At 39.4% G+C, this 25499-nt stretch overlaps 1 protein-coding gene and 1 long non-coding RNA gene across 6 annotated transcripts in view; one reads left to right on the forward strand and one right to left on the reverse strand.

Annotated features, from left to right (window-relative positions):
* DENND1B (DENN domain containing 1B) overlaps nucleotides 1-25499 on the reverse strand; it is a 165544-nt gene that overhangs the window by 111766 nt on the left and 28279 nt on the right. For all 5 annotated transcript variants that reach the window (XM_032117239.1, XM_032117237.1, XM_032117236.1 and 2 more), the window contains exon 3: nucleotides 1389-1432. In XM_032117239.1, coding sequence (XP_031973130.1) covers nucleotides 1389-1432 — 44 coding nt within the window. The remainder of the gene's footprint in view (nucleotides 1-1388; nucleotides 1433-25499) is intronic.
* Nucleotides 2110-2939, forward strand: LOC116447758. The gene is made up of 2 exons (XR_004241686.1): nucleotides 2110-2369; nucleotides 2539-2939. It is a non-coding gene; the product is annotated as an uncharacterized LOC116447758 (long non-coding RNA).

A 25499-nucleotide genomic window follows, 5' to 3' on the forward strand; every position in this document is an offset into this window, starting at 1 on the left:
TCTTTAGTGGGCTTCATCTTCTAATCATTTTTCTACACCAGCTGTTCTTTGAATAACCTTCGACTTGCTGAATAAGCTCCCATTTTTCTTCATACATAATTTGTCTTTTCTTTTTTTTTTTTCTTCTCTTTTTTTTTTTAAGATCAAGTCTTTCTTGGGGAAAAAACAAAAAAAGAACAAAACAAACTAGAAAAAAAGAATTTAAATGACAATGAAGATGATCATTCTGCAGCCAGGATAATTATCAAAACTTGCTGAATGCCTAGCTGAGAACGTGTAACAGCACGCTTTGCTCATTTGTCACTGTTTTACAGGCTGCACGTTTCTGACTGATGCTATTCCCTAACCAGACATCCTACCTTCTATGTTTGTATATTTATTCCTTTCATCATGAATCACCTTATAGCTGTCTTTATAGAATCTTGTATTACTGATTTAAAAAAAAAAAAAAATCAGCAATTTATCAACATCTACTGTACAACAACATTTCCAGATCATCCACTGTGGTGATATTACCAATGAAAAATATGTTTGCCTCAGTATTAGTATAAAAACAAGAGGCAAAAAAGCCATTGAGACAGAGATATTTATTCTATTTAGTGGTTTTATGTATTTTCTTTTAGTAAAATAAAAATCCATGCAAGAAACTCTTGTAAAAGTTGCTGAAATAATAAAATTCAGTAATTTCATTAAGGTTTAATAGTAATAACTTTCATAAAATAGTCATGGGGCAAAAAACCCAACACACTAATTAATAGCTTGCTGTCACTACAAACAGTGAAATAATCCATCAGTCCTGTATGTATAAACTTTCCTTTGAGGATTAATTATAGATAGAACATAGGATTTTCATGCTTTCAGAATCAGTAACTTTAGATCAGTCTCTTATAAGGGTCTGAGGATTTTTTTTTTCCCCAAGCAAGTAACTAGGGTATCTCTAAAATATTATTAACTATCTAAAATCTTGCATTGGAAAGGATTAAAGAAATGGAATGCACACATTCTGACATTAAAAGGACATACATGGGTAGCTCTTCAACTTTTTTGTTCTGGTGGTTTTTATAACACCAATGTTTGGCAAAGTTTTACCGATAATTTTTTCCACATTTTCGATACCACGACAGATAAAAACCCAATGTGTCCAACAGGACCACCTGATAAAATACTCTATATCAAAAAAAAGGTGATACAGAGAATTAGCACGACATTCCATGCTCTACAACTGCTGTTGCATATTCCTGTCACAAAGGCAATCTAATCACCAAGCCACCAGTTGGGTGAAGGCTTCCACCCCACCATCATTAGCATCTGCCTCTCCACAGCTGAATAGAAGAGCTTTTTTTATTATTATTCTAACATAAAAAAAAGTTCAATCTCATGTTTCCAACCTGGTCTCCAAAGTCCTCCGGGAACTTCCACAGTACCACTGGATCTGTAAATAATTGACAGACAGCATTAATCAGAGGCAAAGGAACAGAGTATTACAGTCAGAGTACATTAATATTAAAGAGAGGGTCAGCTTAGCGTCAAGCTTTGAGGCAAGTGCAAAAATGTATCTAAAAACCAAGGAAGATACTGGATTATTAAAAAGACTTATTTCATATTTATGAAACTGTATGTTTATTGTTCTACATATGGCAGCAGGTTATAATGTACTGAACTATTTTCATATTCTTTTTTTTTCTGGAATACGTCATTTTTTAAGCACATTTAATTTTCACCGTTTAATTCAATTAAGAAGTAAGAGATATAAAACCTCTTTCCATCCCAGGAAAAAAGAACATAAAATCATAAGGGAAAAAAAAGGCCTTTACAAAAGTACAGAAAAACATCCTTTGTGATTTTAAAAGTAGTACTAATGTAACCAGGATTCTTAAGGAGGAGCTCAGAAGAGCTAGTTAGTTTCAGTATTTTCTGTTCAGAGCCACTTAAAGCCAGCATTTCAATAATACCTCGAAGTTTTCATTAACCTCTTGTAAACTGCTAATTTTAAAAATAATCACTGTTATTTAGGCTACATATTAGTCTACACTTAATATTGCTTTGAAAGCCTCTAAAACAACAACCTGAGCCATAACCTTTCAGCAAAAAAACAAATTATGCTCTTCATCCTCCCCCCCCCCCCCCCAGCTTTTAATCTCCTTTGACACAAAACCTTCCGGAGGTGCTACGGTTACACGGCCACAAACGCCCACGAAGCCTCACAGGCTTCTAAAGAGCAGATTAGCAGCCGTGTTTGTCCACCTGCTAACAGCGAATTATCCATCTTCCTGCAAGGAAGACCCAGGTCAGGCCAGACCCGCCACTGACCACGCAGCCAATGGCAGCTCGGGGTGCCAAGGGCAGGAAAACGAAGGAGAAACACAACAGTAAGTGCCAGGAGACACGGCCTGATGGGAACTGCCAGATACTGTCTACCTCAGGAGCTGCTGGATTCCTGTCTTCCAAGGAGCCAGTATCTGGGAAACTATTCAGATTTCCACTTCAGGCTCTAGCACCGGCACTGTGTAGTAACTCAAATTTCCTTCTCGCTGTTAGCTTTGACATCAGAACCACAGCGTTCTCCACTTTTGGCAAAGTACGGACGGTTCAGCTCTTCTTCATGGTCCCACATGTTTGCTGCTGCAAACTGGAGATTTAATGAGGAGGGAAACGCCACTGATGGTGCTGTCATTCCCAGCTGCTGATCTGAAATCCTACTATTCAGCACGGAGCTGTTGCACGCGTGCGTTTGCCGCTGGCCCAACCACTGGGAGCTGGAGAATGGAGTCAGCATTTCTCCTTCACTCCAGAACAGATGTCAAGCCAACAGTGGAACGTGCATTCCAAACGTGTTACAAAATTCAACCTGTCAACCAACTCAATGCAATTTAGAGCTAATTTGTATCTAATTCAAATTTAAGTAAGATTTTCAATAAAAATGGAGGCATTTGATTCTACTTGTTGGATTCTACTTCTTTTTTCTCCTAAGAACATCCAGGAAGGGTTCTGCAGCTATTATTTAATAAAATGTATGTATTTTGCACAAGGAATCTTCCTCCATCTACTTTACGGAGCAAGAACTTTTGAAGGTGGATATGAAACAAGAGGTAAGAGGCTACGTCTATAAAAATATGACAGCAAATAAATACAGGTACTTACAACAGAGACCTTTTTTCCCCCCATTTATTTTGTGCATATTTAAATTGCAAACATCTCTATAATGACCAGGTACAAGAGGAGTTTGACTATCCTGTAAGGGAGCTCGTTTTTTATTCCAAATTAGTATCACGAAAAAGAAAACAATTACATATCAACAGCTATCCCTGATAAATCCAAGGAGTCACAAGCATGGTAACATATCAAAAAATTGATGTTAAGTGATTCATAAATTACTTGCTAAAAAGCATTGAAAACTTGCAGAATCCAAAAAATACTTTAACAGAGCTTGTAAATCCAATGCCATATGTCCACGAACATTTCAGGCATAAACTTCTCTTCAAAAGAGCAATCCCACTGCACTCCCACTACCAGGTACTTGTTGGTGAAGCTGTAGCACTGTCTGTCTCCTGCTGGTACAGACTTTCATAGCTACACTGAGCCAGATGAGGGAACTGACCGAGATCAAACCAACTGTCTGAAACTTTTCAGGTCAGCGTTAACTAGATCAGTTCCCCAAAACCATTTGGTTTATGCCAGAAAAAAAGGAACAAAAACTGGGGAATAGGGAGTTGTGGTGAGAAGAAAGCAGGACTGCTTTGTGCGGCAGCATTCCAGCCTCAAGCATTTGCTACAGCTCATGCAATACAAGCTGGTTACCAGCTGCGTCTAGTTCCGTTTCTTATCACCCATTTCTTGTTCACAACTTCCCAAGTCTTGCAGTACCATTTATAGTTGCTTCTACTGCAAAACCTAAGCGCTGTGGCCTGCGAGGAGGCGAGGGGACGGCTCTGCAGTGAGGCCGGGCTGCCAGAGCATCGCCAGCCAGGAGCTTGGCAACATCACCTTTTCCCAGCAATGAAGCCAGGCAGATGACTTTGGCAGATGTGAAGCACAGTAACATGAGAAACATTTAGTATAGCGAATGCTTTAGCAACACAGTAACAAAATTACTGGGGTTTCTGAAATCGGACAGAAACGTAATTTCTTTCCTTCACTGTCCTTAGTGCAAATGTAACTGCCAGGCTTCAAAATAGGAAGCAGATCGCAATAGCAAAACCTCCAGGTGTTGTTTTAAAGGTCACAGTCATTAGCAAAGTACAATCTCAGAATTAAGCAAAACTTTGGGTTTGGGGTCAAAACATGGGTAAAATTTACACCTCAGCGAAGTGCCAAATGGAGCTGAACAGCATTTCACAAGGCCACCCTTTATCTACAGGCAACAAGATCAACAGCTCCAATAAGTTCTTTTGGTGCCCTGATATCCTAACAGCTAAAAAACCCTACAGCCTTAATGTAGGGTCCTGCTCAGCTTGCCATCTTCACTTCATACTAAGGCTCTCTCATACCACTCCAGTCTCACTTGAAATGGTAAAAACAAATCTGAAGTAAATTCCAGTTCACTTAACTATAGGTACAACAACATTTACTTTCATACCATGAAAGGATGTTTATATCATGAGAGAATAATTAAATTCATGTGATCTAAACAGGAAAAATAATGATTTTAATACTCCATCATGAAAACAAAAAAGAGCCAACATTTAAAAAAATATTCCTAACTCAATCCAAGAAAAACAATTGGTGCTACACTCAGCAAAAATTACACGCCTTCAAGACGTGTCCAACTGCTTTGAGCTGGGTTTTGCAGCTGTTATTACTGGCCTTTAACTGGTTATTTTAGTAGGTACTTGCCATACATTTATTAAGTAAGAAAATCTGATGTGACTCGTGCTTCAAAAAGAAAAGTTACTATATTCTTTTTATGCCTTTACTCTCTGAAACCAAACCCTAACACCTATAAAAAGCCTCAGGATTTTATTATAATTATCCAAGTCTGGGATTGGGCTTTTTTTCAAAAGATTATGTTGGTTTCTGCTTTTGGAGCTAGGCTCAGGCAGCATCTGAAACATCTTTGTGGCAACTTCTCAAAAGTGCTGCAAAGGAAGAAACAAAAGGGTACTGATTTAGAAATAAAAAGAGAAAGTATAATCCAATTCTGCAACTTTATGCACTCTATCTTCAGGTTTACAAAGACTGAATTTTCTTTTCCCTGAGGATTACTTTCCAGATACCCCATCTGATCTGGCAATGTTAGGTCAATTTTATGCTGATTTTATGGATGAGAGGATGAGAATCATTCAGAAATAGCTGTTGTTATCATCAGCTGAGAAACTACTAAATTTCCCCTCATTTTCTTTTTCTAACAGACTTCTCAGGATAAATGGTTTGCACCAATTCTAAGTAAAGGTAGCAGTAAGAGGAAATTGTCAAGTGCACACATAAAATAATTTGTGTGTTACATGTATAAATGTAGATACTGTTGCATGTGTAAATGGATATTTCCATGTACAGACTCCGCTTTTTCCTATGCCTACGACGTCCAGGATGTAAATCTCAACACCTGCCAGTAACACATGAAAATTGTTTTGCTAAATATCCTGCAACATTGGAAAAGACATCTCCCTTGGAACAAGTCAGACAAGAGACAATCATGGAAAGGTTTGATGAGGTACCAAAAGAGTGCAGTATAATTACAAAGAGGGAAGCGAGTCACATGCAATGCTTAAAAAAGTAGTACTCAAGATGTTGTAATCTAGAACTGCTCCAGAAGACAAATGCAGGCAAGTGTGACACACACTAAGACAAGAGGAAAACATATGCATATCCTCAAGGTAATTTCTCTCCAAAAATCTATTCTTGTAGAGGCAAGGTCATAAAGCATGTCATCTGTACTTTTAGGAAAACAACTGCTAAAACAGTTTAGCTTCTGTAACAAATCTGAGAAAATACAAAGGTACTATTTCTCATGACAGAGTAGATTAGAGAAGTAGTGCATTCTAAACTATGGAGGAAAAAAAAAAGAGAAATCTTTCTGAGGCACAACTTTCCCAAAAACTAACAAGTTAAATATACTCTAAAAATACTCTTCATAATCATCGAGCTTATAGATTATAAATGCCACCCAAAAATACAACAGGATAAGGTAATTAGCACACACTCAATATTTGGTAATGGAACAGAAATTACAAACACATGCTGAGAAACATCATCTCGGGTAATTCTCTTGATAGCAACAGAGAATATTTCAGACACAAAAACACAGCCAAGGTAAAATGAAACAGATTAATTAAGTAGTCCAATATTCTGGAGAGAGAAGGCATCTTCATCCCTGTTGGCTGTACTTAACAGAACAGACAAGAAGACTGCCAAGCAGTGTTGGTCGTGCCTTCGGACAGAGGAATGGACTAGATGACTGCTCAGTATCCCTCCAGTTGTATTTTCTCTGATGCTATACAGATATTCATTGGAAAAAAGCTGTCAGTGCAGAGGGGAAAGAAGAGACTGGGGCCAGGAGTTAAGGGGGTGGGAAAGATATATAGTGAGGAAAAGAAAGGCAGCAAAGCAAAGCTTATTGCAGACTGTTCTTCTTTCATGTCTGGAAAAAACAAGAAGTGCCACATTCTTTTCCTTAGGTGAACATATGAATGCAATTAATAAAGCTGAAATTATCTATCATTATCTCAGGGAACAGCTTTATAAACGCACATTTAAGCAATAAGCAGAATGGATTTTTTCAAAGTAGTTTTTAGCAATAAAAATTAGTTCTCCAAACCAAGTTTATGATACTGCTATTGTTCAAAAACAAAGGCCTCTTACATACTTAAGATAATTTTCCAGAAACACTCAACAGTAATTTTAGTGATGCCTTTGTATCAATATAGTATTTAATACTCAACCAAATCACTACAACAGTGATTCAGAAACAAAATAAGAGATGAACCACAACGTGCAACCCAAGGGTTTTTACAGATGAAATCATCTAATGAAAAAACCAGCATTCACATAAAAAAATTAGTTCTTGCAAAAAAAGACTTCTATATATCATATTAAAATCCACCTGTTAACAGTTTCATACATGAAGTACCAGAGATGGAGTAGAATGGGAGGCCCTGCTGCCAGAAGAGCTGGGTGCAACAGTGGTCTTCAGCTCCCTGGTTTGGGGGATCAAAGTGGAGTGCCAGCCAGCAGCAGGCAGAAGAAGAGCAGGATGCCGTGGAAAAGGGGAGAAGAAGGGAGTTATAGTATTTTCCAAGCATCAGTAATCAAAAGAAAGAACAAGGACAAAATACATTGAAGCAATTTGATTTTAAAAAAAGTGAAACTAAGGAACGGTCACTAACTTCTCAGGCACCTAAAACCTGTCAGATTAAAGATAATATGCAAGCGAGGATGCCACTACAGAAAATACCTGAAAGTACACTTTAATGCAAATCACGTAGCAAAAGAAAACCTTTTTACAAAACTACATCAAATCTCAACAATCCAGTGCCTTCAGCCTTTTTACTCACACTTTACTCACAAGTGTGCCTTCCTAAATTGCCTCCACAATTTCAAACAGTTCCTACGTCAGCAAACAGCAAGGGAACGAGGCAAAAATGATGTCATTGACAACATCAGTTACAGAAAAACATTAACAAGTTTCAGTAATTGTATTTGCCAGCTTTTCCTGCCATATATTACTACACTGAGATTCCTCTGGGTCTCTAGGTGGTCTTCGCCTTTCAAAATAAGCCACAGCATGGCCACAGCACAGGAGTCCAGTGTCTCCAGTCCCCTCTCCCTCACCCACACCAGTGGCCCGTGCCTTGTCTTCAACTGATTCTAAAAAGCTCCTGCCCCATTTTGAAAAATTATTTAGGCATTGAAGGTACCCATCTCACACTGGCATCAAAGGTGATATTTGGAATGTGTGACTTTTGACATTTTTCCTTCCAACTTTTCTCATAGAAAGTGAAGTGCACGCTAAATGACAACAGAGACAACAAACACATGGTAAATACTGACCTTTGTGAAATGGAAAATGGAAAATAACAGTATAGTAGCCTCAGTTACAGTCACTGTAGGTGTTATCTGTAAGTCTTTGTGACTGTACATTTGCCAATCAGAAATGTGATTTTTGTATCAGGTTCAGAAACATAATTACAAAGACCTTACTGGCAAGATGAAAATATCTTCCTTCCACGAGGAAGCTTTTCCTGAGGAACTGTTTTTAACTGTAGTAGTAACAGCTGCAATTGAAGTAATTTCTGTGGGACGTGTGCTCCCAGTCACAAGTAGAACAATTACTCATGGACTTACCAACTGGCTCAGAATTTAATTATATCTTTCTATAAACATATAATACTTAGCAAATGATTTCAGGATACCAGTGCTCACACCATGTTTGCAGGAGTCCAGAATTTTGTTTCTAATACATGGGAAAACAAAGGTACAATCTGTAACTATAAGAGTCACTCAGCCCTTAACAAAAACCACACACACAACATGATATTCTCTACTCCCCACAAAAACCACTTGTGCTTGAAGTCAGTGGGTCCAGTTCAGTCAGCCCCTCACAGCATCACAACGTCACGGCAACTCCACAGCTTTGAGCTGCCGGTCATTGCTGCCCCACCAAGCCCCACCAGTTCACAATCCAGACTGAAGTGTGAGAATCTCACGTGTCTACATCACACTGCAAAGCCACACACGAGATTTGCTGATTGTACAGTTTATCACAAAATTATTTTCAAATATTTCTACTTTTAAACTTATGTGACAAAGGTTCCTCCAGGTATTCAGAAATATGAGAATGGTGTGCAAATACTGACCTCCCAACTAATCACATGCAAGGTTCAGCCAAGTACATTGTAGAGAAGCAGGACTTTGTCAGGTTTTGGACCTGAAACTTCCTCCAGTGTTTCGGATTTCCCTGTCTGTAAGGCACTTGGGCTAGGAAATAAGTCCTTCTTCCCCTTCTACAGGCAGGTAGATGGTTAAAAATTCTAGCCACAACTTGACATCTCTTTCAGAGCTGCAGATCAATCCCTTTTTGCCCAAGAATTTGTCCCACTGAAGGACAGAGCAGTAAGTCATTTCAGCTTACCAGAGAGAGAAAGAAAGGGTCCTTTTGGCTGCAATGCTATTAGCCATGCTTCAGGCTAAAACCTTAATCAGGGTGAGAGTTCATTGCACAGATAGTGCACAGATAAAATGAGTATGTTCAGCCTTTATTTGGTCTCTTCATGAGATAAGCAGGGGTTTCTTCTACCTGGTAAGTCTTTAGAATGACCTTGTAAGTATGGCAACAACTGCATGCCTTTAGAAGCTGTGGTGTAATTCTTAATTTTCCTACTTCTAACTTGTGAGTGAATCATGAGAACAAGGATCTAAGAACTGAGGTAGCAGAAGAAGAAGCAAGTGAGCACCACATATATCTTAAGTCATTGCTAATGTTTAAGGAGGGTTTATAAAACAAAATACTTTTGCTGTCACTGGGTCTCTTGTTCAAAGAAATTTAAAGGAGACAGGCCATGCTGTGATCGACTGAAATGAACAATAACTGAAAAGAGTAAGACTAAGGGCATTCACCTTTACAACCAATATAAGTTTTACATCTCACCCTGTAAGAATGAAAAAGTAACTTGCCACACTCCCTTGCAAACAGACATTGTGCAGGGGTTTCTTTGTTTTAAATGAAGATATGGGACTTAAAGTTCTTAAAAAATATTGTGGGCTACATGAAATTTTCCTACATTAGGAAATACACAATATTGATTTTGAGGAAGATCTAGAAAAGTTCAAGTCCATTATTACCAAGCAAGATGTACTAAGTAAATCAGGAAGAAGCAAAACTCCTGCCCGGCCAAAGACACTGGAGATGGACCATCACTTGCTCTCCCACGTCAGTGATGTCTGACCAGAAACAACCATTTTATCTCCTAGAGTACACTATTATATTTGCTTTGTGAAACCCCCACACACTGCATATAGAAAAATCAAAAACCTTTTGGCACATGGCAAAAACTACATCTCAGTACATACGGATACCTGAGTTACTGCTTCCTGATTTACTTCAAGAAATACAAATTTGGTGTCAGCTTGGACATGAAAGCAGGGATATATGTGAGCCTGTAAAGCAAACTGATCGGTTACAGAAAACACAGAATGATATCCAAGCCATTTTTGATGGACATTTTCCAAAAATAACACAAAAATAAATCCTACATTAAGAGTTAACATGCCTTAAAAAAATAAATTAAAGCAATTAAAAATTAAACCAAAATCTTAATCCTACTGCAAGTTTTTTTTCTCTAAGGAGAAATTAGTCCAGTCCTTAGCTACTTCAAGAAAAAATGACTGTTGCAGGGGAACACCCTCTTGGCCAAAGATGATATAATGACTATCTATTTACATCACTTCTTGCCTGAATAGTGCAGCAACATTCCTTCCACTTTCCTCTGGTGAGGACCACATCCTGGGCACAGCCCAACTGTCAGTACTTGAGGGCACGACTTCCCTCTAAATTATGCCCCTTGCCTTAAATACTGACTAGCACAAGCAATAAAATGTGATTACTCAATAATTAACAGGTAAGTAACTACCTATTACTCAGTAAGTTACAGGGACAGATTACCTAAAGGCCAGAGCAATAGTGGAATACATAATATCTTGGAAAAACAATCCCACTGACACTGTCTTTACAACCAAGGACATCTACAGGGAGAAGGGTTTAGCTTCTCTGTTCACTCTTCTATTCTAGATTATTTAAGACATTTCATTTAATTAATATAGATACTACTGTATCATATATTCACCCCATCTCTGTGACCATGCTGTGAAACAAGACTCGGAATTGTGCAATGATATGCTGCTTATGTGTGAGAAGGAATGAAAATAATTGTACATTACAAAAGCATAGTTTCAAATTCTTTATCCTTTTGTCATTCTCCAATTACAAATAGCATTTTCTACATGAAATGCAGACCTATCACATTTTGCTTACTGGCTGTGGTAGGAATGTATGGAAGTAGAACAGCACTGGTAACCAGAAGCTCGCCTGGAAGATTCCTACTCCTCTGAACATCTCCAGCATTACAGCTAAAACATATCTAACTTCAAAAGCTATAATTATATAAACCAACATTTCGTAATTTTATATATGTAAATTAGAACAATCACAAACCTTCTTAGTTACACAAAGCTCTAAAATTCTAGCAACCATGTTGATTAGCCATAGTACACATAGAGTTTGCTATATATGCAAACAGTTCACAGACTTTCATTTTAAAATAAGCATTTTCTAGCATATTCTGATTCAGTGTTCATTTTAATCTTTGTTGTTCATGACACATTAAGCCAGAACAAAGATGAAGGAGCACTGATCAATAAGCACAAACCTTTTTTTGCCTTTCCTTTCCATCTTACCCCAAATCTATTTTAATATCATCAGGGGGAAAAATAAAACTCATCAGTCACCTGATGGAGTAATTCAAAACTTAACCAAACAGGGCTAATGGGTGAGAATTGAAATGAAAACACCTTGACAAAGAAAGCAATTTCTTTTCTTCGCACTCTTCAGAAGCTGTGGGTGATCGCTGTAATCCAACCATCAACAGCGAGGGGCCATCTGTCCCAAGAGCCCTCCACGTGAGCAAGAATCAGCAAGAAAAAAATTTTAGAGGCTGGCCCACATGCATTCAGCCCCGATATATCTATGGCAGGCAGCATGCAGCTGAAAATAAGTGTTTTGACGTTTTTCCCATACCAATCCTTAAAGTCAACACTAAACTTTTGATAAGAACAAAACACAAAAAGCAGGTTAAGAGGTTGCTAACAGAAAGATCAGTGTTACACCAACAGCTGAGATCTCCCCTGACATGAAGCACTCATGCTTTAGTATCCAAGAGCCATGTTCAGAAAAAAAGGCTACAGAAAACAACCTTTACACTTGCATTTATGTTACAAGTCCCCTCTAGGATTAGTTTTTGCAGCTAAAGAAGATTTACCAGTCTCTTACCAAACCATCCTCACAAAATCACCAAACCTTGGGTTTCTTCCACAGAAAACAAACAAAACATTAAGAAAGGGTCTACCAGACATTTCCAAGGCAGCAACCACACACAATGCATGACCCAGGGGCTCAGGCAGAGGCACTGTGGCTTTGACACCTGACTTCCCAGGGAAAAGAGATTATTCTGATCCCCACCAAGGACTGACCTCCCAGAACTGGAGGAAAAGAGGCTTCATGTCACACCCTCCCAGGGATGTTCCCAAACTGGGCACTTTTACCTCACTAAGCCTCTTAAAAGGCAACACCATACATGGCAGAAGGCTAATGCAATTTATTTCTTCTTCATTTTCTAACTGAAAAATATATTGATCTTTTAGCAAAATAAACTCTGACATACCTGCAACTCTCTGCACCCTTCTCGCCATCTGTTTCAAAAGTCTGAAGAGTCATAAAGTGGATAGAGAGGGCAGGAAAAAAAATGTATTTTTTTTGTTGAGCTGCATTAACAATATTGGTCCCTTGCTGCTTCAACAGAGGTAGAACACAGACCCAGCCAGCAGCACACTGGAAATTAGAAGAAGCACACTGTTTTTTCAGTCCTGCCAGTTATCTGTTGCCTGACCTCAAGTCAGTTATTTCAGGTTCCCAAACACCATGAGGCCTTGGAAAAACTAATTTTTTTTTTTTTATTATTCAGGAGAAAGGGCATTAAAAAAGGGACATTTCCAGGGGGGCCAAGTTCAGTTACTTTAAAGCACAAGCCACACAAATACATAAAACAAGTAAAAGCAAGACAAAGGGTTTTCTCACAGGTGTTTGCAGTCACTCAGGTCAAAATTCCCTATTATGCATTGGAGAGGGGTCAGCGAAACCAGAAACATAAACATCAACCCAAAATAAACAGAGGTTCTACCAGAATGGTCTTGTCTTGCAGCCCTCGAGGTACGAGATCTGGGTTCTCCATTAATAATCCCAAAGCACATTCAACAACTAGGAAAATCTCCAAGACATTTCTTGATATCACATACTTCAGTGATAAAACAGAAAAATAATACTATTTATTCAGAACAGCAAAGTAGAAGGGTGATGTAGATGCATGATTTCAATTTACATCCCAATAGAAAGTAACAGAGATGTAGTTGAAGTGCAACACTATTTTATCTTACAAAGCCGCAATGCCCGATGCCTGCTTTGTCCAGTGAAATCTCAAATAAATCATGCACAAAATAGTGAAAATTAATTTAACAGTGTGATAATAGCAGACAATATATTTCACTCCAACAGAAAAAGCTAAAGTTCAAAACAACACACTGAAATCGCATGGCCCATGAGGGGTCAGAACTCAACACATCCTGTGTAAATTGAGCCTTTCCAGAAGGCAAGGTCAGAAGCTGCCTTCTCCCATTTCAGCAGTCTGCATTCAAACTAGCTGTTCAAAAAGTACAAGAACTTTTTTGTCAGAAGCAGTTACTTCAACAAAGGCACCCTGCAAGGTAACACGGCTCCACTGGTGGGTGGGAGCCCAACCCAGGCTGGCTGCTTTGCGGATTGGAAAGCCAGGACACACCAGCCAGGCACAGCAGGCTCCAGCTGGTCGGTCACCGCCTCACCGAGGCAAAGCAGCAGCCCAGGAAGTGCTCACCACCCTGCAGAGGAGAAAGGAGAAAGAAAACAGACCTGTACACACTTGGAAGAGCAGTGGGGTGGCTGCAGATGGGAAGATAAAGACTACAGGAAGGGAGCACTGCAGAATGATGGGCCATCCATATGCTTGAACTGAGCCTCTTAAATAATGAAGGTCTTCATTTTACTTTCCAAAAAGCATTGCAGCAGAAAGAAGTGAGATGAGGCCAGGGAAAGCATGGGTAATGCCTGTGTATTCTCCATACAGCAGTCAAAAATATTAGCAAGGTGAAAAATGATATTATTACTATTGATGTGAAAGAACAAGGAATTACTTATTAATAAATCAACAACAGCACAAATTAAGATTATGTCTCATCTGAAAACATCGATTTACCAAATAAATCTGATGCTAATATTTCAGAATGCACCAATAAACCTGCACAACAGTAACAGCTGTCTACGCACAGAATGCACAAGGAGCTAAAATATATGGCACTACATGTAACATTACACACTCTATTACGTTAATCTGTATGAAAATTTTCATTAAAAGTTCTCCTCCCAACCGCTGCCCTTCTCTCACTGCCCAATTTCTCCATGTTTGCATGAAAGGATTTGATGCTATTGGAAGGGCTGTATTATTCTGGCTTCCCCTTTCTATCTACTTCAGCTTCTTCCTTGACGCAGATGATTAAACGAACCCCAGATTTCCTACAAGCCCCACACCACTAATCACTTCCAGTCATTTTACATCCATGCTCTGTCCTCCTGCACATTCTCCATCTCCACCAGTAAGACTGCAGGTTCACCACTGGAAGGCTTTAAGAGGATGAGCTCAATGATCAGTACAGTTTGACAACAACTTGATAACTACACTGAGCTTTTCTCTTTATTCCTTGTTTTGTTTCTGAAAATGAAAGACCTTCACCTCCTGGAGCACAGCTGAGCTCTGTAAATATATGTAAGAGCCTAGACTGGCACAGTGTACAGTTAGAATCAATGCTAAAAGCTGAAAGCAAAATAATTTCTTATCTAAGGAAATTAAAGTCATGACTGGATGAGCCTAAGAAAACAGTATCATTGTCTCACTGGTCATTTATCAGGAAAATGAAAAAGGCTAAGAACACTAAGAATTAATCACAGGTGTCAACCAATCTTCATAAGACGTGCAGAAGAATTTTTGGAGCCAGTTCCTGCACTAAAATACAGTATGCTGCAGCAAAAACCAATCACCACCCATGAGCATACACTTCTCATCAAGAACAATTCAATATGCAGCTAGACAAATCAGAAGTTGTTTTGCTTTAAGATCACTAATTCCATTTTTTTATTAATAAAGACTAATCATAATCACTCATGCTGAGAATTTCAGAATCAGTGGGGTAGAATACACTTGTAAATTACGTCTACATAAAATAAGGTATCTCCTTATAGCATCTTTTTAATTCATTGTTTTTATAATTAGTAAAAAAACTCCATGCGGCAGGAAAATATTGCTGCACTTTTCAAGTACTAAGACATACATTCTCTCTCAAGCATGCCTCAGATAACTCCTCTCTTATCTTGAGTCTTCCATCACTCTGATAAACGAAATCCCTGAACTTTCCAGAGCAGGGAAGATCCACTAATTTCTGAAAATACTAAAAATAGATTTCAAGAATCATGGATGAGCAAATATCACATCTTAATTTTAACAAGTTATCCCAAATGACTTATTATTGCTTAAATTCTTCATTCCTATCAAGCCCACAAAGGATTAGGCAAATTCCATAGAATAACATCCTGCCTCAAACTGTAAAGTGTATCTCCTTTCTTCAGGGCAAATTCTGTTTACTGTATTTATCAATGGTCTGGACAAGGGGATCATGTGCACCCTCAGTAAGTTTGAAGATGAAACCTAGTTGGGCAGGAATCTTGAGCAGGAGTGTTGATCTGCTGGAGGGCAGGAAGGCTCTGCAGAGGGATCTGGGCAGGCTGGATCCATGGGCTGAGGTCAACATTTTGAGGTTCAATTAGAGCAAAGTGCCAGGTGCTGCACTTTAGCCACAATAACCCCATGCAATGCTACAGACTGGGGCAGACTGGCTGGAAAGCTGCCTGATGGAAAAGGACCTGGGACTGCTGGTTGACAGTGGCTGAACAAAAGCCAGCTGTGCACAGGTGGCCAAAGAGGCCAAGGGCATCCTGGCTTCAATCAGGAATAGTGTGGCCAGCAGGACCAGGGCAGGGGTTGTCCCCCTGTACTGGGCACTGGTCAGGCAGCACCTTGAACCCTGTGTTTGGCTTTGGGCCGATCACTTCAGGAAGGGCATTGAGATGCTGGAGAGTGTCCAGAGAAGGGCAATGGAGCTGGGGAAGGGTTTGGAGCACAAGTCTGATCAGGAGCAGCTGAGGGAGCTGGGGGTGTTTAGCCTGGAGAAAAGGAGGCTCGGAGGGGGGGGAGCTTACAGATCTCTACACCTCCCTGATAGGAGGGTGTAGCAAGTGGGGGTCAGTCTCTTCTCCCAGGTGACAAGAGATAGGACAAGGGGAAACGGCCTCAAGTTGTACCAGGGGAGGTTTAGATTGGATATTAGGGAAAAATTATTCATAGAAAAAGTTGTCAAGCACTGGAACAGGCTGCCCAGTGAAGTGAGAAGGTCACCATCCCTGAGAAGTATTTAAAAGACGTGTAGATGTGCTTTGGAATGTGGTTTAGTGGTGGAGCTGGCAGTGCTGGGTTAAGGGTGGGACTCAATGATCTTAAAGGGCCATTAAGGAAGAGGTTTGTATTCCTTTTCAAGATTGCAGACGAAATAATTATGGGGAATAAAACCTCTTATTTTCCAAACTTTGATAGAAGATAATGAAAGGTGCCTACTTTAAAATACATCAATATTTTAACTTCTGGTGCTTCCCCAAGGGCAGAAATGTCAGTCATTTTGCTTGAGAACACCATTTGATCCCATCAAATTTGAAAAGCTGAAAAGATCACAATTCATAAAGTTACAAAACTAACCCATTAGGAGCAAGGCAAAAAGACTATAAAGGGTTTTTCATTTTACTTTCACTTAATAGCTATAGAAATCACCCACTCAGGTAATCCTAGCAAGAGCCACAATCCCAAGCCTTTCATTTAAGATTTATATAATAAACAACTCTGCATGTTCAACAAGGTCTCCACCAAAATGCTGTATTTTCAAATCAGTGAACCCAATAGAGTTTTTAAGGAATGCAAGGAAAATGAAGTCTTTTTTCTCATTTGAAGACATGTCTGATCATGGAAGTACACTTAGTACCACCTTTCTGAGGAACTTACCCCTAAAATACTTAAAAAGAAGAAAGATGGATGTCTGTGAAATTGAGAAACAAAAGACTGAACTCAGCCAAGAGTCAGAGGATGCACAATGTCTGAGGCTGTGCTATTTCCAAGCACAAATAAAATCAAGCCTGTACCAAAATACCTTTCCCCCAGTGCTGAGAGGCCCTGGCACTGACTTGCTGAGGAACACTGCTGGTTCCTGATCACTTCTCTGAATGCAAGTGGCCTAAAGCTGTCCAGGCCATAAGCAAATGTTTGAAGATGTGACATGTGAAGAGGGTCAACAACAAAGCCTAGCTTTAATCCCTTTGTGTGGAGCAGGAAGAGGAATTTACCTCATACACACAGCACATCTACGTCCAGTGAAGTATAAAACTTCCAGAGGTGCACAAGCAAGGCATTATGTCTTCTTTGCTTTTTTGCATGCTGGGAGAGGCCGGGAGGGAGGTGAGCAGTGCTTCTCATGGGCTGGATGTAGTGAAGCACAAGGAATGGTTATATGCCAAGCAGCTTTAGTGCACCACGTGTATTAATCACTGTTGGTATCTTCTCCCAGCCTGAGCCAAGAGTAGCACAACCCATTAGTCCAAACGGGTGGACCTGAGAATATGGGAGGCTTAACTATTAGCTAACATAACTTCCCTCATTTCTAATTGGATTGTGACTAAATTCCCAGCACTGATAATACCAAAATGAGATCAGAGGGGAAAGCCTCCATATTCCCTTTGCACAAAGATTGGAAACAGCTCTCCCCTGCTGTTGTACAATAGCACTGACCACCCAAAGATCCATGGCTTTAGCTAAAAGAGACCCATCTCACTGCCAGTTGAACACGTGTGAGGATGTGATTACTGTGATGCTTTACGAATTTCAAAAAAAGCCCAGAAACAGTGCAAATAGTTAGAAGGCCAAATACTAAATTATGTTAATCTACACAAAGGAAAATTAGAATAAAAAATTGTAAAAACAAAAGGACCTGATATGGGCTGAAGAAAAAGAGAGCAGAGTATCTGTGCTTTTGAGGACTGCTGAAAGATTCAATTTTGTTTTGGGGACCTCTTTATCAAGCATTTAAGAGAGCTATGCAAGTTCCAAATTCTATTGCAATGAACAACTAAGTCAGAGCACATCTTCAGACTTCCTTGCAGCCCATCAGAACTCCTGTAACTATTCCTGACACTCATTTGCTTGACCCATTTCTGATAAACAAAGAATGGAGTGCTTGAAGTATTTTTCCCCCTTGTTCGTCCCATTCTTCGCTAGTCTCTTGTTTTGTGGTCAGAGGTTAAACTGCTGACCTCTCACCTTCAAGGCAAGTTTTTCCCCCCTTCCATAAAAGGTTTTTCACAGTGTGCAGCATTCGGATTAGCCCCTATCCCCCTGAACAAAAGCTATGCCTTTGTACCACTGGTTTGGGCATGGAGTCCGTACATCAGAGGAAGCTGCTCCTACTTACCATTCACAATAACTATATTGTGAGGCCCCTCTAACGCCTCGTCTCTCAGTGTCTAGACTTTCACCCAACCAGCCAGCAAAAAGAAAATCCTGTCAAGCACTCAACTGAAAATTAACTATGGTATCCTGTTGTGAACCTGATGAAGACGTTATTTGAACATACGGTAAAACTTTCCATTGTTTAACAAAGATAAGAGAAAAACTTTTAAAGCCCTGAGGTTTATATAGTCATAGGGATCAATTCACTCATGGGTCAGTAAATGCATTTTATAAGCAAGCAGCTATTGCTCATGTGTGTCTTTAAAATAATACACAGATTATTAAATCATACCCAAGGACCCAGCATTCTGGGTATTTGCAGAGCCTAATTTTATACTCATTATGAATACACTAAGGCAGAATTCAAGACAAAGAAAAAGAAATTGTATCTTCCAGAATTAACTGAAAACGTAACATCGCTCCTGCCCACTGTCCCACTTACCTTCAGCAAATAAAATAAAAGAAGTATAGCTACAGAAATATTTTGTGCCTTGCTGTATGAAACAAGGCCTGTAAGGAAAACTCTGGGCAAGACAGGGTATCTATAAAGTTGGGAGTGTGAACAAACCATTGGATTTTCCAGGGAAAAAACCAAAACAAACAAAAAACCACTGCAATGACTTGTATTTTGTTTCGTTGCAACACTTGCATTGCTGTAGCATGAATAACACACAGTAGCAGGACAGTTTACTGAAGTGGACTAACATTAATAAAAATCTATTCTTTCACCTTGAGGAAAAAAAACCAACCAACCAAACAACAAAAAAAAAAATCACACCACAAGTAGGCCAGGTAAAAATAATCTAGATCTGAGCAATATTTTAGCATTTGAATATGCATATGATATGTTTTGAAACTCTGAAAATAATTTATTATTGCAGAAAAACTGATGTTTGCATCTTCTTGGAATTCTTATGGCCTCTTTTGAGTGCATACTTGGAAAGAATTCCCTGGGTTTTGCTAGGAGAATAAGGCACAGCTGAGGAAATGCATCTCTCTCATCAATTTCCCCAATCTGTTTTGAAAAGAGAGCCAGAGTGTCTCAAAATAAGAGGCAAACAAATTGCTGTCTGGCATAGGTTGATTGATTAGGGGAACACAAGGGGGTGTGCTAGGTTTTTTTGGGGGGGTTGTTTGTTTTTTTTTAAAGTGTGTTTTATGCTGAAACAAGAAAGTGTGAAATCATCCTTGTCATAACAGGAAAAACAAAACAACAACGTTTATCCCTTACCAGCACCCCACAGTGCCTGGTCATGGCAGCAGCACATGGAAAGCAATAGGATTTGGGAGTCTGGACACAAATACAGCAACCCAGGAAGGGCCTAACAACAACCTCAACTTTCTCAACAGGCAAACAAGGTTGGATTTGCAAAGGAAACAGAAATCAGGAAATAAAAACCTTCTCTGTCTTAAGGAATATCAGACATCAGGCACACGCCACTGTCGCACTCTGCCACACAGGTCAGTCACGCTTAGGAAGTATTTTAATGTTCCTTGTAATGCCCTTAAAAATTAAAAAAAACCCACACAGGATAGCTGTCAAACCTAGAGACTGCTGGTATTAATCTCTTTAGCTATAGAAGTACTTAAGTCAACCTCTGATGTTTTAGGCTCTGATCTTTCCCAAGACTGCCTGTCCTGCTGCCGAAGGAGAGATGTATTGCACACTGGAGTCACTGCCTGCAACACCTGCTGCACTGCCACAGGAGCACAAGCATCCTCAGGCTGGTACTGATCTACTTTTACCTGGAGATGCCACACATAAACCCCATCAAATTATCACCAGTCTCCAAAAGTGATACTGAAAAATAGCAATACAAGCATTTACTGTACTTAAACTGAAAAGGATTGCCTTCTGCACCACTGATCAGATACGCTTCTGTTCCAGGTCCACTGCAATCTGCCTTCTTCACACACGAGGTCTTCTTGGGGCGAGTCAGCACTCTCTGAAGCTGACTAGTGATACACAGGAACCTAAGTCAACACCCCAAAACAATGCAGCTGTCACAGAAGACAAACTACAGAGGATCTAATACTATAATCCTGTTCATGGTACCAAAGAACTTGCTTATTTATAGCTATTGACTGAGAATGATTCAACAAGATGCACATTTTCACACATATGTAGGCCTGACGGAGAGGATACACATAAACTGATTTCAGAGAGACAAAATGTCTGAGAAGTAACAAATACAGAGCATAACTCAAGAACATGATAATTGAAATTGATTTTCTTATGATTATTAATTTTAGCTCTACACAAGGGTACTGAGAGGGAAAAAATATTAACATGGGAGACTTAAAAATCAGAACACTTTGAAATTCTCCCTGTAGCTTCTGTAAAAATCCACAGCACAACACCACCTTGGACCACCCTCTCCTCAAAATCAAAAAAAGACTGAGAGAAGAACATAAAAGAATACAACCTAGGCATGGAAAAGCATCTACTCATGGGCAGGTTCAATAAATTACACATTCAGGTGAGAGACAGCTGCGGGGGAGAGGGGGGTGTAAAACATCACCTAGGGCACAAGTGAAGAAAAGGAAATAAATAATTCCTATTTCTTGTAATACAAAAACTATAATCTAAGGGAATCAACAGTAGCATATTTAAAACAAAGAGAAGGAAACTGTTCACAAACTCTGTACCACAGCCACGGACAGGACTGCTCAAGGTCACTGCCGAGGCCAAAGGTATAAAGAGAGCTCAAACCCCAGTGTGCTTGCACAAGATGGGCCCACATTTTGCTCTGAGAGAAAATGTCTGTTTTCACCAGCTTCCAAACCCAAGGTGACCATGGGTTCCCATGCAGGAGAAAGGATGCTGACATCCATCAAGGCACTTTTTGGGCAGTGACACACGGCATGCTGTGCCCATGCCCAGCACCACCAGCTGCTGCATGCAGGCAGAGGAATGAACTCCTGCAAAACCTCCTCCCAGTTTTTCTTCTCTGCCTTGAAGAGAGAATCTGCATTCTGACACATTTTCCATTTTTCCTTCAGTTATAAATACAAGAATGGAGTCTCACTAGGGACACGAATGGAAGGAGAGGGTGATAGAGGCAGCCCTTCAGACCCTCCCCTAGCCAGACTGATCCCCTTTCAGTCACAATGAGGAAGGACAGAACATTTTCACACAAACAAAAGGGAGGCCTGATGCTTTTGGAGATCACTAGAAACAGGTAATGGTTTTGTCTGGGATATGAGCAGGAAAGAAGTTTCACACAGTGCATATTTTAGACTGAGGGTTCAGGTGTTTTGTTCCAAGCAGGCAGCCTTATTTGCACAGACTGCATGCTGAGCTCCTTGTGGCAACATCAGACCTCTTTTAAGCTGTCAGATCTGGAAAGAAGAGTTAAGCATCTCTCAGAAGACATTTCCTGGATATTTCAGTCAGCTTCAGGTCATGCTGGCCAGTATCACCAAAGCACTGGATTGCAACACCTGCTGTGATTAACTTCAGCTGGTTTTATTAACCAGTGTTTTACTAGCTATGTGAAAGAGAACGCGCCTTCTCACGGAGATCATGTGTGCATTAAACACCAAGAGATGCACAGGTAACCCATCTGCAATGAATAGAATTCCAGAATCTTTACTTGTCCTGATGATGAGAAGCAATATCTTTCTTTTGCACAAAACTTCTGCAAGATAAATTTTGCATACAGAAGTTTAATTTAAGAATACATTTCTCTTGTTCTTCAAATTAAAGAGCATCTCCTTAACAAATAGGCTCAGTCACAATTCCTCCCACCTACACACTTGCACCCAAAATTAAACCCGAAAACAAGAAGATAGCAAAACAGGGAACCAACTGCACTGTGATAAGGAGCTATTTGATTAAACTACTGAGCAAGATACTGAAATCTCATTTCTGATGTGCCAAGAAAAGTATCTTTTACAGACAGTTATAAACCAAACACACACAACACGTTTAGGAACCACCCTGCATAGATTACTTGATTGACCTTGTCTTCACCTATATGCTATTGTTTACCATCTTGTTCCTTCTTACACTTACTTAAACTGCTTCTCATTCCTGACCTTCAAGCATATAGTAAAATTAACATCTAACAATTATGCAACATACACCATTATAGAAGCAGCTAATGAAAAAAAGCAAACTACACACAAATATAGTTTAAACCCCCTCAACACCAACAGATACACAATTACTTGTCTACCATCACTTTTGGACTCTTAAGTCATTTTAATTTCAATTATTCAGTTACTAAAACTCCTTCAAAAGATGGGAGTCATAGATCTACACACAAAAGAGTAAGATTTTAAGCCATTGTACAATGTATGACTAATTTCAAGCACTACAAAGCCCAGCAGCTAAGTTTAAGGCAAAAGTTACTGATTACAATCCTCCAGTAACACTTGAAAACTACTTATGAGAATTCTGATTACAAACTCTTCATTTTTTCCCAAAAAGAAAATGTTCTAATAAAGAGTACGTGAATACATCACTACTTTGTTTTGCTTTTGGAATGAGAATCTATAGCAGTTTGTTTAAAAAAAAACCAAACAAACTTAAGTGTTTGTTATTTCTTTGTTAAATATACAGGAAGCTCAGACAGATTCATCCATTCATAACTTTCATAGCAGATTCATTCCGTTTTATAGTTCTTTAAAATATTGATCTGTTTTCAAATCTGCTTCCACAGAAAGCAATACCAATCTGCTATTAACAGAAACAATTATCAGATGCCCTAAAATGCTAAAAACTCATTACAAATGTGGCAGAATTTTCAGCCTGAACTGAAGCAGACTCACAGTCTACTTCATTACTCCCAGCATATCGCATTTATTGAATAAAAAGAAAGAAATCAAATGAACTCTCTTATCTTAAATGTAACACATCTGTGCAGTACCTTGAACTCCAAGAAGAGAGTTCAGCAAGATCCTCCCCTCTAAAAACAAAGACATGAGAAGTGATGCAACACAGAAGCACAATCCTAATCTGCTCCCTCCCTGAAATCAGTCCTTAGTCAGTGGATTTTCTTTCCATGTTTCCTCGCTGCTCTCCATGAGCCCCAGGGAGCCCTGCACCCAGTGGCAGGCACCGACACCTGTCAGCTCTGCTGGGCCAGCTCTCAGGCAGGACAAGTTTAGAGAAGCAAAGCAACACTGGGACTGTCCTACGAGGTGTGAGGAGTGCTTTCAGCTTCTCCTGCCACAGGGGGGACCAAAACAAAGAGGTGCCAAATCACACCTCTCCCTCGAAGGGCGGCCAAACCCTCAACAGCAAATACAGAAAGCAGAGTGGGTACCATTCTCACAACTGCTGTTCCTTGAAGCCTGACAAGGAACTAAATTATGTTTGATAAGCAATGGGTAAAATGGCATGTAGTTTTTAAACAATTAATTTATTGTATTTCCTGGATTAGGAGTGTCTTGAAATAACACCTTGCAAATGCATTGTTGCATCAGGAAATAACTGCTATGTTTTAGTGAAGCAGTTGGTTAATTTCCTACTTGAATAAAGCCTAAAACAATTTTCTTTTTGAAGTTACAGGTCATTAGGAAAGTTACAACTTTCACATATATTTGCAGCTGAAGTGCTGTTGTGGTGCAAAGGTAAGAACAACAGTCTTATTTAATCTTTTCAAGCATAGATATTACAGCACTTCACGGAGGTCACAATCACAGTCCCCCCCATATTTCATAAAACAACAGCTTATAAAGAGGTGCTTTTTTTCTCTCTCTTTTTTTAAGGTTTTCTATTGCTTAAATACATTTACAAGATTATACAGCAAGTCTTCTCTGCTCCCTTACCCACCAAATTCAGATGATTTGAGGTGAAAGTATTGCTTAACCATAGACTTTGCCTCCACTGTCTCCTGCTTGAAGGGAGCTCCTAAAACTGCTTTAACTACAGCCAAATACATAACTGATTAAGTCACCAATGAACAAACAAACTTAGGTCATTTTCTGATATTATAAAACTTATTTTTCAAAAGAATATTTACTCCAGGCACAAGAAAAGCTAGCACTTAGGAAAATTATGTAATTTCTCTAAAATGCAATTTTACCTTGACTTACAGCACGTATTTGCCATCTTCTTTGGGGCAGTTCCGGGAGTGCTCACCCGCGCGCTTTTACTTCAGTTCCGCCAACACAGTTTCTGGGCAGCAGTGCAGGAAAGACAGGTTGTAGAACAGAGGACAGCAACACTTACCATTACCAGCAAAGAAGTAATACCAAGAAATGCACTGTGCTCAGTATTAGTCATTCATTTCAAGCTTGAAGCATCTACTTCCTGCAAAATGCTATTCAAAGACCTGGCTTTTTTTGTAGAACTTGCCTAATGGATACTTATTAGCAGTAAAGCTCCTTGATGTGGCCCACAGTAAAGCATCACCCAAGCTTTCAGCAACCTGATCCGGGCTTTTGACACTTCCCTTCACAGTGACTGGTGCTTGCACTTTCTACTAACACAGAGGATGTGTTTTACCTTTGTGGAACCATTTTTTCCCCAGTTTGGCTGAACAAGGCAAAATCCAACAAGGTTTAAGGATTACGTCTGGTCCTTATAATGGGAGGGTATTTTCATCCTTTTCCCTTAGCACTGCTAAGTCAAATGAAAACAAACCTCACACATGCAAAGGAGGAAGCAAAAACAATAACAGGACACTCAAAAGAAGGAAGAAAATATCAGAGGTAGCTCTGTAAACATATTCCAGAGCTGAAATATTTTGTATCCTATTAATAACTACTGAGCTATCTAGCCACAGTTAGGAAGCTATTTCATCTATTGTTTATAAAATGCTTTTCTTTGTTGACTTAGCACTATTCAAGACCAGACTTGGTTGGTATCCTGTATGACACTGTGTTTTGTACCACCTTATCTTTGGTGTATGTGATCAGTTTTCTAAGCACAGATATTTCTACAGGGGTGGATTGCAGTTCATTGAACATAAAGCAGGTTTTATCCACTCATCTGTGCATTCTACCAGTGCCCATAACTTCTGACATAGCTACCTATGAAAGAGAATTCCTGTTTCACTGCTCACATATTTTATTTGAAGACAACTAAAAATTGTGTTAGAATGTCTTAAGAATTTCAGATTAGAGGAGTCAACTAGAATATCTCAACAAAAC

Source organism: Corvus moneduloides, chromosome 9 (genome assembly GCF_009650955.1).
Source record: "Corvus moneduloides isolate bCorMon1 chromosome 9, bCorMon1.pri, whole genome shotgun sequence".
In the NCBI taxonomy this organism is placed as follows: domain Eukaryota; kingdom Metazoa; phylum Chordata; class Aves; order Passeriformes; family Corvidae; genus Corvus; species Corvus moneduloides.